General features: G+C 37.7%; 1 protein-coding gene across 14 annotated transcripts in view; it reads left to right on the forward strand.

Annotated features, from left to right (window-relative positions):
* The window catches only part of gphna (gephyrin a), a 160,738-nt gene that overhangs the window by 123,616 nt on the left and 22,939 nt on the right, over nt 1-14,183 (forward strand). For all 14 annotated transcript variants that reach the window (XM_037541978.1, XM_037541981.1, XM_017724838.2 and 11 more), the window contains 3 exons: nt 8,258-8,350; nt 11,995-12,050; nt 13,868-13,987. In XM_037541978.1, coding sequence (XP_037397875.1) covers nt 8,258-8,350; nt 11,995-12,050; nt 13,868-13,987 — 269 coding nt within the window. The remainder of the gene's footprint in view (nt 1-8,257; nt 8,351-11,994; nt 12,051-13,867; nt 13,988-14,183) is intronic.

Here is a 14,183-nt window from a genome sequence, read left to right on the forward strand (position 1 = left end):
ATTAGTGACCACTGCCCCATTGGAGGCATTTGAAACAGTTGCACAAACATAACAGGCTCTCGGATGGTGGTTAGAAGAAATTTTCATGTTCATGAAATAACTTGGCATTAAACCACTTTAGTGGTTTTGTAATGGGGGTAAACAAACATGCCCCTGTGATGATGTAATGCACCATTTACACATCACAACATAGAGACTGGTTGTATATACTTACCTGTACTTACCTGAGGACTGATGATCTTTTTTGAGGTGCAAAAGAGAACTGAATGGGTTCACCTGAGCTTTACTTACCTGGGTGAGTCCATCCTCTGTAGAAGAGGAGGGAAGAACAAAAGCTGAATAAGAGAGAAAAAAATACCTTTGTGTACACTGAATCATAAATATATATGTACATGACGTGAAGTAAATGTAACAATAAGAGCAGTACGACAAATATGTTTACTCTTGTCCATAAATATATTTAAATATCTGAAGCACTTGTTTTAACCCAGGCCAGTAATGGTTTATCCTAGCGGAGGAGCACCCCACATCTAAGCAACATTACTGGAATAAGAGAGAGATCCCTTCTTTCAGTTGAGTGGATAACTGGAGGTGATGAGTGTGGAGACCTATATCCTCCTGACTACCAGCAGTTCATTTTTGTCCTCTCTAGAGGACCTTTTTAAACTTCAATATCTCCCAACCCCTGCATATCACTAAATCAACTCATGCTGTTCCTTACAGAGGACATTTAGACCTTTTGAATGATATCCCATTTGTGGGGGTGGAGTTTTAGGAACTTTTTTTTTCTCTCAAAGAAAATGGCGTCCTTCACCACGGGGGCATTTTACGGCAAAAGGAAAAGTAAGTGCAAAATACTTAAATCTCAACAAATGTTGTTTTGAAATATTGGTGATATATTTTAAATAAATATCTTAGGAACATGTTAAATCAATTAAAAAGTCAGTGTGACCCTGTTTCATCACAATATTTAAGCTTTTAAGACATGTCTCTGTAGTGGACATTGGTAGTTATGTTTTTGATTTTGTTCTGTTTTTTTAAACATGAGAAGGGCAGGATTCATTATCAGAGGCAGAGAGGATTTTGCTGAAAATTGTTGAGGGAAATTCAGACATTGATCCAATGTGGGCATGTTATACATCATTCAAACCGTCTGGCTCTCCGGATTACGATGCGATGATCCGTTTTACTGTACGACGAGGGTTTCCGAATTAGAGCCAAAAGAGTGTGGCATTTCAAACAGGAGATTTTTTTTTGCGAAAACTCAGAAGCCGTGCGTAATGACCCCTGGCGGTCGGCGGAACACATTACACGGAAACCGCTTACAGATCCGGTTACCTCTCCTTCTTGGCTTCAAAATGACACCACACCCGTGTATTTCCGGTAATGCGTTCGGTAGTAATCCTCTTTTTTGTGCAAAGAGTGCTTGTAAAAAACAGAAGGCAAAAATATTTTATGTCTAATTTAAACCCAAATTAAAATATGTTCTCCTTGGGCTATCGCTTTCAAACGTAAAGCTGAGATTCTCCCCTTTCCAACGACACGTCAATCAAACCTGTCGACCAACCAGGTGTCACGTTAGGCGGACGCGCAACAGGGGAGGCGGGATATAACCTGGAAGATTAGCGTCAAGTGCGCAGGAGGCATGGTAAACACAGCTCACATGTTTGAAGTTCCCATGTCCACTGTAGTGGACACATTATATCTTTAAAATAAAAAAAATATATATTTTTTAAATGTTGTCAATGTCTTTATTTACCTTAAAATATTTGGGGAAGTAAAAAAAAAACAAAGATTTTTAAACTTTTTTTTTCCCTGGTAGTCAGGAGGATATGACTTTGCAGTTATTGGTCTTTTGCATAGTTACAGAGACTATTTCCATTTTGTTATTCATTTGAATGAGTGCGCGTGTAAATATGTATATATGCATGAGTGTCAGTGTGTAAATAAAGGTGGCAGGAAGAAGAACTCTTGTACCAGCTGTACTCTTTCCAATTACTTGGACCATTTGCCAACGCTACCCATAAAGTGTGTCCCCTACCACAGCATATTGCCAGGTTGAGGCACGCACTTTATCACAGCCCCCAACAAAATGCAAAGAATAAGAGACAGATCAAGTCCCTGGTTTACTAGTGAAGTTTCCTCATTGTTTAAAGCTAGGAATAAAGCTTTGTCCACTGGCAGATGCATGGCTTACATTCACACAACTTAGAAATAAATGTACCTCTTTAGAAAGGCCAAGTCAGATTATTATTTTAAACTATTATTATAAACACTCAAAACTTTTTGAAAAGTGTAAAATCCCTTAAAAACAATTCCCCTAACCTTACAACCAGCATTATTGTTGATGATCAGCTTATATCTGATCAGAAGGAAATCTGTTTTTAACACACATTTTGGAGCAGCTGGTCACATTTTTTTAAATACTGACTCAAATCTGCTGTTAGGTCAAACTGGTATCAACTTTATTGTTACTCTCTTCACACTCTAGCCCTTCTCTCCAGCTATCATAGTAGCTAAACCTCTTACATTTATTACATTTGAATAAACACATGCATTGTCAGCTACTATATACACCATACATTTTTTGTATTTATTTATTTTTGTTCTTGAGGCCAAAAAAATAAATATTTACATGAACATCTATATATTTTAGAATTAAGCTGGCTGTTTTTATTAGTATGCCTTTAAAGTGGAATTCCTCAGAAAAAAAATACTTATTATTGAGCTGGATCCTTTTTTTTTAATCTCTTGTTTTATCATGCAGAATTCCCAGATTCTAGAAAATAGCTCACGTAACTCCACCACATAAAGGAGGTAAGGCGGAAGATGTACATAACTACAGAGCAATCTCAAAATTTTAGACTTTCTAGTAAATAGTCAACTTAAATAATTTCTATATGAAAATTCTGTCCTGTTTATTTATTAATAGTCTGGCATTAGAGAAAGACACAGCACCATCTCTTCTACCACACTTGTTTTAAATTACCTCTATAATGGCCATAGATAGGAAGAAGCATTGTGCTGCCATTTTTATTGATTTATCAAAGACTTTTGATACAGTTGATCACTTTCTTTGAAGGATCTTGCAAAGATTGGTTTTGATACAAATGTACTAGAATGGCGCCAAAATTACCTTTCAGACAGACAACAATGCGTAACACAGAGTAATTGCAAATCAAACCTTTTGACTATATCCAAAGGAATACCATGAGGTTCAGTTTTTGGCTATATGCACTATATTGCCAAAAGTATTCAGTCACCCATCCAGATAATTGAATTCAGGTGTTGTTCTGATCACTTCCATTGCCACATGTGCATAAAACCAAGCACCTAAGCATGCAGACTGCTTCTACAAATATTTGTGAAAGAATGGGTCGCTTTCAGGAGCTCAGTGAATTCCAGCATGATAGGATAGGATGCCACCTGTGCAGCAAGCCCAGTCGTGAAATTTTCTCGGTACTAAATATTCCACAGTCAACTGTCAGTAGCATTATAACAAAGTGGAAGCGATTGGGAACGACAGCTACTCAGCCACAAAGTGGTAGGCCACGTAAAATGGCAGAGCAGGGTCAGCAGATCCTGAGGCACATAGTTTCCATCTGGCAATCCAATCGACGAGTCTGGGTTTGGCGGTTGCCAGGAGAACGGTACTTGTCTGAACGCATTGTGCCATGTGTAAAGTTTGGTGGAGGGGGAATGATGGTGTGGGGTTGTTTTTCAGGTGTTGGGCTCGGCCCCTTAGTTCCAGTGAAAAGAACTCTTGATGCTTTAGCAGACCAAGAGACTTTGGACAATTTTGTGCTCCCAACTTTGTGGGAACAGTTCGGGGACAGCCCCTTCCCATTCCAACATGATTGCACACCAGTGCAAAAAGCAAGGTTCATAAAGACATGGATGACTCTGGTGTGGAAGAACTTGACTGGCCTGCATAGAGTCCTGACCTCAACCCGATAGAACACTTTTAGGATGAATTAGAGCAGAGACTGTGAGCCAGGCCTTCTCATCCAACATCAGAGTCTGAACATATACATGTGAAGGCAGACGAGCGAATACTTTTTGAAGTATAGTGTATATATGTCTGTGTTTGGTTTGGGTCCATTGATTATAAAGGAGAAAAAGGGGATGATGAATGAATGAATAATGTATGAATAATACTGAAGAATATTGGAAAATTAAGGCCCATATTATATTTCTGTAACAATTACAAAATATGCATCACTTACATGCTGAACTTTATAGTATAACCTTCAAGTTGCAGCAGGAAAGAATAGAACCACTAATAAACTAAGATTTTAAGGTTACCTATTTATTATATTATTAAGAGTAACATCATAAAACTAAAAAAGCATCTTTTATTGTTAAAACAGCATTTAGCATTTTACGTTTGCCATCTACAGTCTTTTCACATATATTACTGTTTTTTTTTAACTGTCTACAGCTTTATGTTACATGAAATTGTTCTGGAACAGGTAAAATGAACTATACCCTGAATTGCCACTGTTTTGTAATTCTCTGTCAAATAGATCTTCATTATGTTTTGCGCAATGTGCTTTGAAAACATGAACCTGAATATAAAAAGGGAACTTATTAGAACACAAAAAACAAGTTTCATCTCAACACCAAGTACGTCAACATGCAAGGTGTATTTTTACGTTCTAGAAGTCCTAATGATGTGACAAAATATCGCAGACTAGCTGTTAAGTGAATCTCTGCATTCATAAGCAGAACTAGAGTACTACAAGTTTTTTGGCTCCTCAGGAGAGCAGAGGTCCAGAGGTCTGCAGCAGGGCCCTTCTTGTTTTTCCCCTCACACAAGGGCCTCATGTATACTCCGATGAAGAAGCAAATAAAAAGGCTCCATTTCAGTACTGTTTCTTTACACACCTTCTGTCAGCTTGCCCTCACCAGCTCCACCGCTATTTTTTTTTTCTGAGAATGCATCATTAAGGGAATGCAAGTTCCTGGGTGATACCATAGATGTCCATGACTGGGAGTCAGAGAGCACAATTGGTGTGTGGGTACCCAGGTTCACATTAACCGGCTAATTAGAATTTGAGAGAAGTCAATAAGGGCATATTAAAAACATTGCCAAATGATGGTGCTTTCTGCAGATCAGCACAGAAGGTGCATAAGGGCTCTGTATGTGCTTAGGGGTTGAGAGAGACATATTTGTGAGTAGTGTAGGGAACAAGGACATAAGCAGACATGAAAAAAGCCCAAAAAACAAATTATGCTCTCTTTTGCTTCTTTGCTGGCTTACTCCATTTAGTACTTTCAGGATGTCCTCAAAGGTATTACAAATTAAAATGAATTATTGTGCTTCTGTGAAAGTAAGGAGGAGTTATTTCTAATCTGACAGTATCAATCCTAATTTTTAAACACATGATTCCACTAATTACATTTGAATAAACACATGCACTGTCACCTTCTATATACACCATATACCACATTTTTTACTTGAGGTCTTACAACATTTGTATGGTTTTATATATCAAAAAACTTTTATATGAACATCTATATATTTTAGTAATAAATTAATACTTTAATAATTAAATGGTTGAGATGTAAACAGTTATTCAAACTAGTTTAATATGAAATGCTCCTTTATAAAGAAACGTAGAGTCTGACTTGTTCACAGTGATGGTGATAGGAAGCACACATCTGAAGCCCTTAAAAAGCCCCTAAAACCTATCTCAGAAAAATAGTTATTACATGAAATGGTTATGAATATGCTGCCTGATGTATGAGATGTTGTTTAACTATAGTTTTCTGATAAGATTTGGGTTAAAATATACTCTTTTAATCCATTTGTGGTGAAGAGGTGCAAGCAGCCTATAGTACTCAAAGAAAGCTTTTTTCACATTTATTTTACCATTGGCCACATTCCACATAAGGAATTGTCATATGCAATAATAGGCCTCCCAAGCTGCATCAGTGCCGCAAAATGGCATTTCTTGAAACATATAACGGGCATTTATGTTCCTAAACTCAGCATCTACTATGGTACCTCCTCTTGGGAAAAAGGATCACTGCTCTCTAAAAAAAAAAAAAAAAAACTAAAAAGAATATCCATTTTTGTTGTTTTTTTTATTTTTAAGCAGCTATGTGAAATTGTCATGATGAACGGACCAATAGAAATGCTCCAGGATTGTTTGGAATAAATTCTTTACATTAGCTTACTGTGGGAAGAAGTCAAGTCGATGGAAGGAGTGTGTAATGCTCTGGGCAGGGTTCAGCTGGTGAGCCCTGGGTCTGGCCATCCATGTGGGCATCAATTTGACACTTCGCCTACCTAAACCTAAATATTCACGCGTTAATTTTTGTTAAAATTCCTGTTGCTTAGTGAACACACTTTGCCCAGATAAATGCCTTTACAGAATGTACTTGGGTACCTAAAACTTTGCATTTTATGTAACTTTTAGCCATGGGCATAGCTTAAATAGCCAAGCCCACTAATTAGAAGCAATGTCTACATACTTTTGGCCCTGTAATATAAACTTTTATCGGGTATGTCTACCAAACCATGTTCGAGCACAGACCCATGGCTGAAAAGATATGATTTATATAGTGGACCGTTCCAAGCACAGCAATAACAGTGATGTATTTTTTATTTTTTTTTAAACTGGAAAAAAGTTAAATTAGTAAATTACTCAATTTAAATGCTAAAATTAGTGAATAATGTTAAATCATTAAACATGTTTTCAATAAAGGTAGATCATAAAAACAGCTTTATGCTGATGTTTAATGTAGAATGTAAATATATATATATATATATATATATATATATATATATATATATATATACTTTTTTTTAATGGCCTATCATATTTTGTATTTTTTATTTCCTTATTATATATTGTTATTCTATATTCTTTGTCACAGCATGTATTAAATGATTAAGAACTATTGTTTTATTGTGTCTAACATTTATAGATCACTATGATATTTTTCTGGGTCAGAGTTGGTTGGTTCTAAGAAAAAAATTAAGGGCTGTGTATGAAGATGAAGTGTATTATCCAAAAAATCTTATGATCAGGAAACAATGTCTAGTGCAAAATAATAAATTTTCAGTGACTGGTTTATTATAGGAATGAAAAAAAGCAGCATTAAAGTTTTGATATAGATTTTTTTAAGCCAGTTTCCACCTATGGCACAAATATGTTTAAAAGCCTGAATTTTAAAAATTCGGAACAATATTTTAATGTTATTTTTCCTTTTGACAGAGTATATGTTTGAGCATAATCAGTCTGAAGTTCATATTTGTACTCTTTAAAGTGTAAGGGATAATGCAGATATTGTCTTTAACCCCTAAATTCCTAGACTTAATACATACTAAGGCTTAATATTCAGTGACTAGTGAGACTTCGGTGCAAACTGGCTGAGCTGTTCTTAGGTTATAGAAGTGTGTAAAAGAAAAAGAAAAAAAAACAAAGTTTGCAAACTGATATTCGAGTGTGTCCAAATATTAAAGAATTACACAACTTTTTTGCAATAACATATTGTTATACAACCATTTATTTAAATAGCATTGTCAGGGTTATGTCAACTTTAAGGTCATTTGTTCCTCAATTAAAAGTGCAGTAGTTGAATGTAAAATGTGCATCATCATCATTCAGACTGCCATGTAAGAACTATCAATTCATTGAGAATTGATTTTTGTCATTATTTTAAAATCTAGTTTGATTGAATATTCATGACCGGTCTTGCTCATTCGACTGCATCTGACTGCATCTACCTCTCCATTCCCTTGCTCCATTATGATACTTCTCTCCTGCATTGTTCTTCTGTTCATATGCTTAGAATGAGAAATTAAACCAAAGGTTCTTCAGAATACATGTCTGAGTTTGTGTGAAAGAGACAAAGGAGAGGCTGAAATCAGGCTTAAATATTACCCACAGTTTCCTCTCATCTTAGTGGCTCTTTGTTTTGCAGCTTTTTCACCTACTCTTTTTTAATTTTTCCACTTTAGTGTCCATCTGTTCATATGTCCATTGTTAAGGAAATTAGCATGCATGCCTGTCCACCATAGTGTTAACCTACAAAAGACTCATTTTTTTAAATGATAAGGATGAGTAAGTTGATTTTGTTGTAAAGCAGAATGGCATCTAACTGGATTCTACAAAAACTGGGATGTATTTTGTGTGGCCTTATGTATTTTATTGTCATTGTGTTTTATGTATGATATTTGAGATTGTATGTTGTTTTTGTTTGGTAATAAACCCTTCAAGCTGTTTGTCCTTTTGTTTTTCTGTAGATGGAATGGGTCGAGTCCTGGTTCAGGACGTCTATGCCAAAGACAACCTGCCCCCTTTTCCAGCCTCAGTTAAAGATGGCTATGCTGTTCGAGGTGAGACCTTTGATCAAAATCTCTATAGTCTACATAATCATTGACCCAGTGCCAGCATCCCAGTAGCAAAGAATATGATCACTAGTGCCATCATTCTTCTTTTCCTCAGCAAGCAGAGATGCTTACTGCAAACTGTCATTGTTGGTACTGATCGTTGTCCATGGTGTTTTTTGTGTTAATAATGCCAAGGTTATTGACATAGCGGTATTGACATCAAGCATTGTCACAATCTGCTGCTAAATCAACCAGAAGTGATTGTGTACCATACCACTGCTGTGCTACCAACACCTCTTTGTTAATCAGTGTAGCCTATATAACCACCCCACACAAGTGACATACTACTGACTTCTAGCTAGAAACACAATAAATACAACATTCATTGTGTTGTTTACTGACAAAATGCAACTTTCTCTGACTTACAAAAGACTACTGGGTCTGACTGATTAACTAAAAGTTTAAGCACTACAGGCTCAAGTGCAAAATATATACCCTGGGTGCCTGAGACCCTGTTATTTAGCCCTCAGACTGTTACCTGCCTTCATAGACAGTTTGTATAATTTTGTTGTATATAGCTGCTCTTCATGATCCATTTCAGCAAGGTTATACCCAACCTTTGCTCAGGAATAAAAGTAGTAGGTTGACTGGGGTCCACAAACTTGATTGATCTTGCATGCCATCACTGGTTAAGTACTGTGATGGATGCATTGCATCACCAGAGTGCAGAATATAACAGTGACATCTAAGCATCATATTGTTATTTTTACATTTCTACATCATTTAAGCATGACCAGTAGAAATGCTCTGGAATTACATGGGACAAAATCTCTTTCCATTAACTTACATTGAAAGTAAAGAATATATGTAAAGTTAGTTTTTTGGGAGATGCATGTTTCTCTTTGGACAGCGACGAAATGCATTATGTTGGCACCAGGCTGATGAATCCTGGCTGAGGAGCCTCTTGACTTGTCAGCTGCATGAGACATTGTCTCTAGGACTTGCCTCTGTAACAAACCATGGATCAGTTGGTACTGGTGGAACACAGGAGGATGTTAGCCAAGCTAGCATCCATATGGAAAACGGCTCCCACCCCATACATGAGACTCTGGCAGCAGTAGTCAGCTCATTCAGTGACAGGTTGCTTCACCCCAAGTGTGTGAAGGGCCGTTATCTCAGGTCCTTTCTTTCCTGCTGCTGTTAGACTTGTACAACCAGCACTGCTCCCAGTAGAACCCTCACAACTTCCTCCAGTAGACCTCACACACCTACAAATAGTAAACTGTGAATTCTTCACCATACTTTTGTTCAAAATAGTCAATACTTCATGTGTGATTTTTTTTTTTTTTTTTTTTTTGCATATTGTCTGTAATATATTAATCTCTGGATGAGCTCTTGCCTCAAGTGGAGGAGTTTAAGTATCTCGGGGTCTTGTTCACGAGTGATGGTACAAGGGAGCGGGAGATTGACAGGCGGATTGGTGCTGGGTCAGCAGTGATGCGGGCTCTTTACCGGTCTGTTGTGGTAAAGAAAGAGCTGAGCCATAAGGCAAGGCTCTCGATTTACTAGTCGATCTACATTCCCACCCTCACCTATGGTCATGAGCTTTGGGTAATGACCGAAAGAACGAGATCGCGAATACAAGCGGCCGAAATGAGTTTCCTCCGTAGGGTGGCTGGACTCTCCCTTAGAGATAGGGTGAGAAGTTTGGTCATCCGGAAGGGACTCAAAGTAGAGCCGCTGCTTCTCCACGTCGAGAGGAGCCAGTTGAGGTGGGTCAGGCATCTTGTTAGGATGCCTCCTGGACGCCTCCCTTGGGAGGTGTCACAGGCAAGTCCACCGGGAAGGAGACCCCTGGAAGACCCAGGGAGCCTCGGAATCCCTCCCAGGGAGCTAGTGGAAGTGGCTGGGGAAAGGGAGATCTGGGTCTCATTGCTCAGGATGCTGCCCCAGCGACCCGAATCCGGAGAAGCGGAAGATGATGGATGGATGGATGGATGGATGGATGGATGGATGGATGGATGGATGGATGGATGGATATATTAATCTATAATTAGTAAGATTAATACCTTGTTTGGTAGTTCTGTTCTTGATACTTTCTTTGACATTGTAAAAACACAGATTTACGCAAGGCTTTGTAGCGCTCTTAAAGAGATTATCTGCTTTAAAAGAGTTATAACACTAACATGTAAAAAAAACAAAAAACTGCTGATATGATATCCTGATCTGGTGAGAAGACTCTTGTATCAATGTGTATTTTAGGCTGCCTGAAAGAGCCTTCGGGTGATACTCCTAATGCTGTGTTTCTGCTTAAACATGATTAGAATATTTCCATGCATAGTGCCATATGGCCACTGAAAGTGTCAGTGTCTGTGCCCAGGCCTGCAGTACTATAAATAGCCTAAAGTCTTGGCTATTACATATAGTAAAAATTATATTAACCTTGCCATAAACACCTTTCTGAGCAATGTCCATGTCTTGTTTTGGTTCTGCACACTTTGCTGGTCTATGCTGAACTCATTTTCACTACTTTATAGAACACTTTTATGATATAGAACTGACATTTAGTAAATTTTATATATTGTGGTAAAAACTATATCCAATTTTATCATGACTTAAAAAAAATGCTAGAAATAATTGAATTGTGTCCCTAAACCATTTGGGAAATGTTCTGCTCTCTCTCCTGAAGCCAGTCAGTGGAATGCTACTGTCCTTAGCTAAGAATTTCTTTTGGGGTCTCACTTGATCCTTTTTCTCTCTACTCTTTCTCTGTTCTCATCTTTCTTTCTGTCTCCCTTATTCCCCCTCTCTCTCTCTCTGTCTCTCCCTCTCCCTTGTCACTACTGGTCACTACTGTCACACCTGTTGGCAGTGACAAACACACAATGGCATTCATTATTCATTTGGAAACTGAGGACCCTCACTGTTGTCAGTTTGAACCAATTCAGGGTTTTTCCAGGTGTTCTCAATTGTTAATTTTTAATGCAGTACCGTCTGAGGGATCAGAATTCACAGGCATTTTATATAGGTTTTTGGCCTTGCTCTTTATGTGGCCTCTCTGAATCTTTTAATAATGTTATGGACTGCAAATGGTGAAATTCCTGCAATCGTGCATTGAGAAACTGTGTTCTTAAACTATTATTCTCTTATGTAGTTTATCGCAAAATGACTAATTTCAACCCATTTTTGCTCATAAACACCTAAGCCTTTTGTGAATGCTCCTTTTATGCTTAATCATGATAGCCTCACCTGTTCACATATTTACCTGTGGAAAGTTCCAAAACAAATGTTTTGATAATTGTGCAAACTTTCCAGTCTTTCATTGCCCATGTCCCAACTTCTTTGCAAGGTGTTGCTGGCATCAAATTTGGAATTAGCAGATTTTTACAAAAATTAAGAAAGTCGATTTAGTGAAATATTAAATATCTCTTCTTTGTGCTGTTTTCTGTTCAATGTATGTAAAAGACCTAAACCTAATTTCTTTGGAATTAGGTTTGTACTTAAGCTGCAGCAATGACCCTAGTAGATATGGCAGTTTAGCTTTAATTGGAAAAAAAATCAAGAGGAAGCACTGTACACATAGCTCTTTCTATTGATGTAAAAAAATGTTCAATAACTGTTCTGATTTTTGTGTTATCTATCTGTCTCAGCTGCTGATGGCCCTGGAGATCGTTTCATCATCGGAGAATCCCAGGCTGGGGAACAGGTAAGATTCACATACACACACCGACACATACCAACACACAGACTGCATGCTATCTTGGACATCTTGTACCTGTAGATGACCTGGAAGCTCCATTGACATGAAGCTATGGTCAGTAAGCATGCTTTAAAGTGTGTGTGTGTGTGGGAGGCGGGGTGGTGAATTCCCATGGGCAGACTTCCATGTAGAGCAGCATACAGAGTAATGCTCCAGTGCTCACAGTTGTTCTCCATAGGGAGACATTGTCTGGAGACTGTGTGTATGAACATGCATTGATATACTGTGCTCTTGTATTTGGTAGGGTGGGGTCAACATTGTTCATTTTGCTGATTTAAACACACAGAATTAAAAGAGGATCTAAGCATAAATTATTTTAGTTGAATATTTTGGATATATGTATTTGATCATTTTTGGAATTACAGCAGTTTTTAGTGTCCAGTTTAAGAACTTAACTACTGCAACAAAATAGTGAAAGTCATTTGAAATATGATAAATCAGTGCTTGCTTTGCACATAATATAATATTGTCACATGTTTTCCACTTACCCCAGGTGTAGTTAACCTGCCAAGAAATGTTTGGGTCTTTAGTGTGGAAAGTACAAGGTTAACATTAACAAACTCAAAGCCAATAGTCACTCAAATCTTTATTTTTCCGTAAATATGTTCCCAAAACAGGTGGCGCGGTGGGTAGCGCTGTAGCCTCACAACGAGGAGGGCCTGGGTTCGATTCCCCGGCCAGGTGACCGGGATCCTCTCTGTGTGGAGTTTGCATGTTTTCCCCATGTCTGTGTGGGTTTCCTCCGGGTTCTCTGGTTTCCTCCCACTGTCCAAAGACATGCAGTCAGGCAAATTGGACATGCTAAATTGCCCCTGGGTGTGAGTGTGTGAGTGACTGTCTGTGTCTGCCCTGCGATGGACTGGCGACCTGTCCAATATGGTATACTGCAATACAAAACAGTATGACATCGTGTAATGTTACATCCCTAATAATTACACTACATTGTTTAATAACCTCTTGTTATTAAATACTCTTGCCTGCCTTCCACCCAATGACCACTGGGATAGGCTCCAGTTTGTGTTGTTTTTGTCAGTCTTGGAACAGGATTCTTATGTGATTGAGAAAGCTGTGATTTAAGTGAATGAAATTAGTATCCGAGGCAGGTAAAAATACATAAATATTACATAAAAACTACAATTGTAGGGACATAATGATGGACAAAATTAAGTTCAATTCAGTATGACACAGGGGTTTCTTGATTAGGTATGTTTTTTGATTTGGAAAAATATGGAGTAGTTGAAAATGTATATTAATGTTTTTCCTTTACTGTTTTAGAGTATTTATCATAAAAGGATAATATTTGAAACAGTAGTTGGGCTTTATAGTGTCCTGATCTACCTCTAACATACTAGCCATGGGTTAATGTGCAAGTCAATAAAATACAATATGGTATAATGCAATACAAAACAGTATGACATAGTGTAATGTTACATCCCTAATAATTACAATACATTGTTTAATAACCTCTTGTTTACAGAATTTATAAACATACTTAATAAAGCATCAGAAATACTACTCAGTGAATGTTTTTAGGCAAAAGTTTAATTAATCTGACCCGTAGCAGTTTAATCTGCTCCTGGTCAAATTAATCTGTAGAGGCTGTGTATTCTTTCCATGTAGAAAATCAACAAAACACATATAACAACAAAATGACAAGTGATTTAAGTCTGTGGACAGTACCTCTCAAATTATAATACTACTTAAGTAAAATAGTAACTGAATTGTGTGTGTGTGTGTGTGTGTGTGTGTGTGTGTGTGTGTAGCCAACTCACACGGTGATGCCAGGCCAGGTGATGAGGGTGACGACGGGTGCTCCCATTCCTTGTGGAGCGGATGCTGTAGTGCAAGTAGAGGATACAGAGCTCCTGCGAGAGTCTGAAGATGTGTGTCTTTCTCTTTTTATCTCTCTGTCTTTCCCTCTCTCTCATTTTCTGTCTCTCATATTGTGAGGGCTTAGACTGTTTTAACCTTTTAATGCTGAGCAGCTATTTCTACCTCTGAATCTTCCCTGTTAATAAAGTGAATTCTTTACAGTGTTGTTGAATTAGGGAGAACAAGCAGACCAAAAATTGCAAAAAA

The sequence above is a fragment of the Pygocentrus nattereri genome, chromosome 10 (genome assembly GCF_015220715.1).
Source record: "Pygocentrus nattereri isolate fPygNat1 chromosome 10, fPygNat1.pri, whole genome shotgun sequence".
NCBI lineage: Eukaryota > Metazoa > Chordata > Actinopteri > Characiformes > Serrasalmidae > Pygocentrus > Pygocentrus nattereri.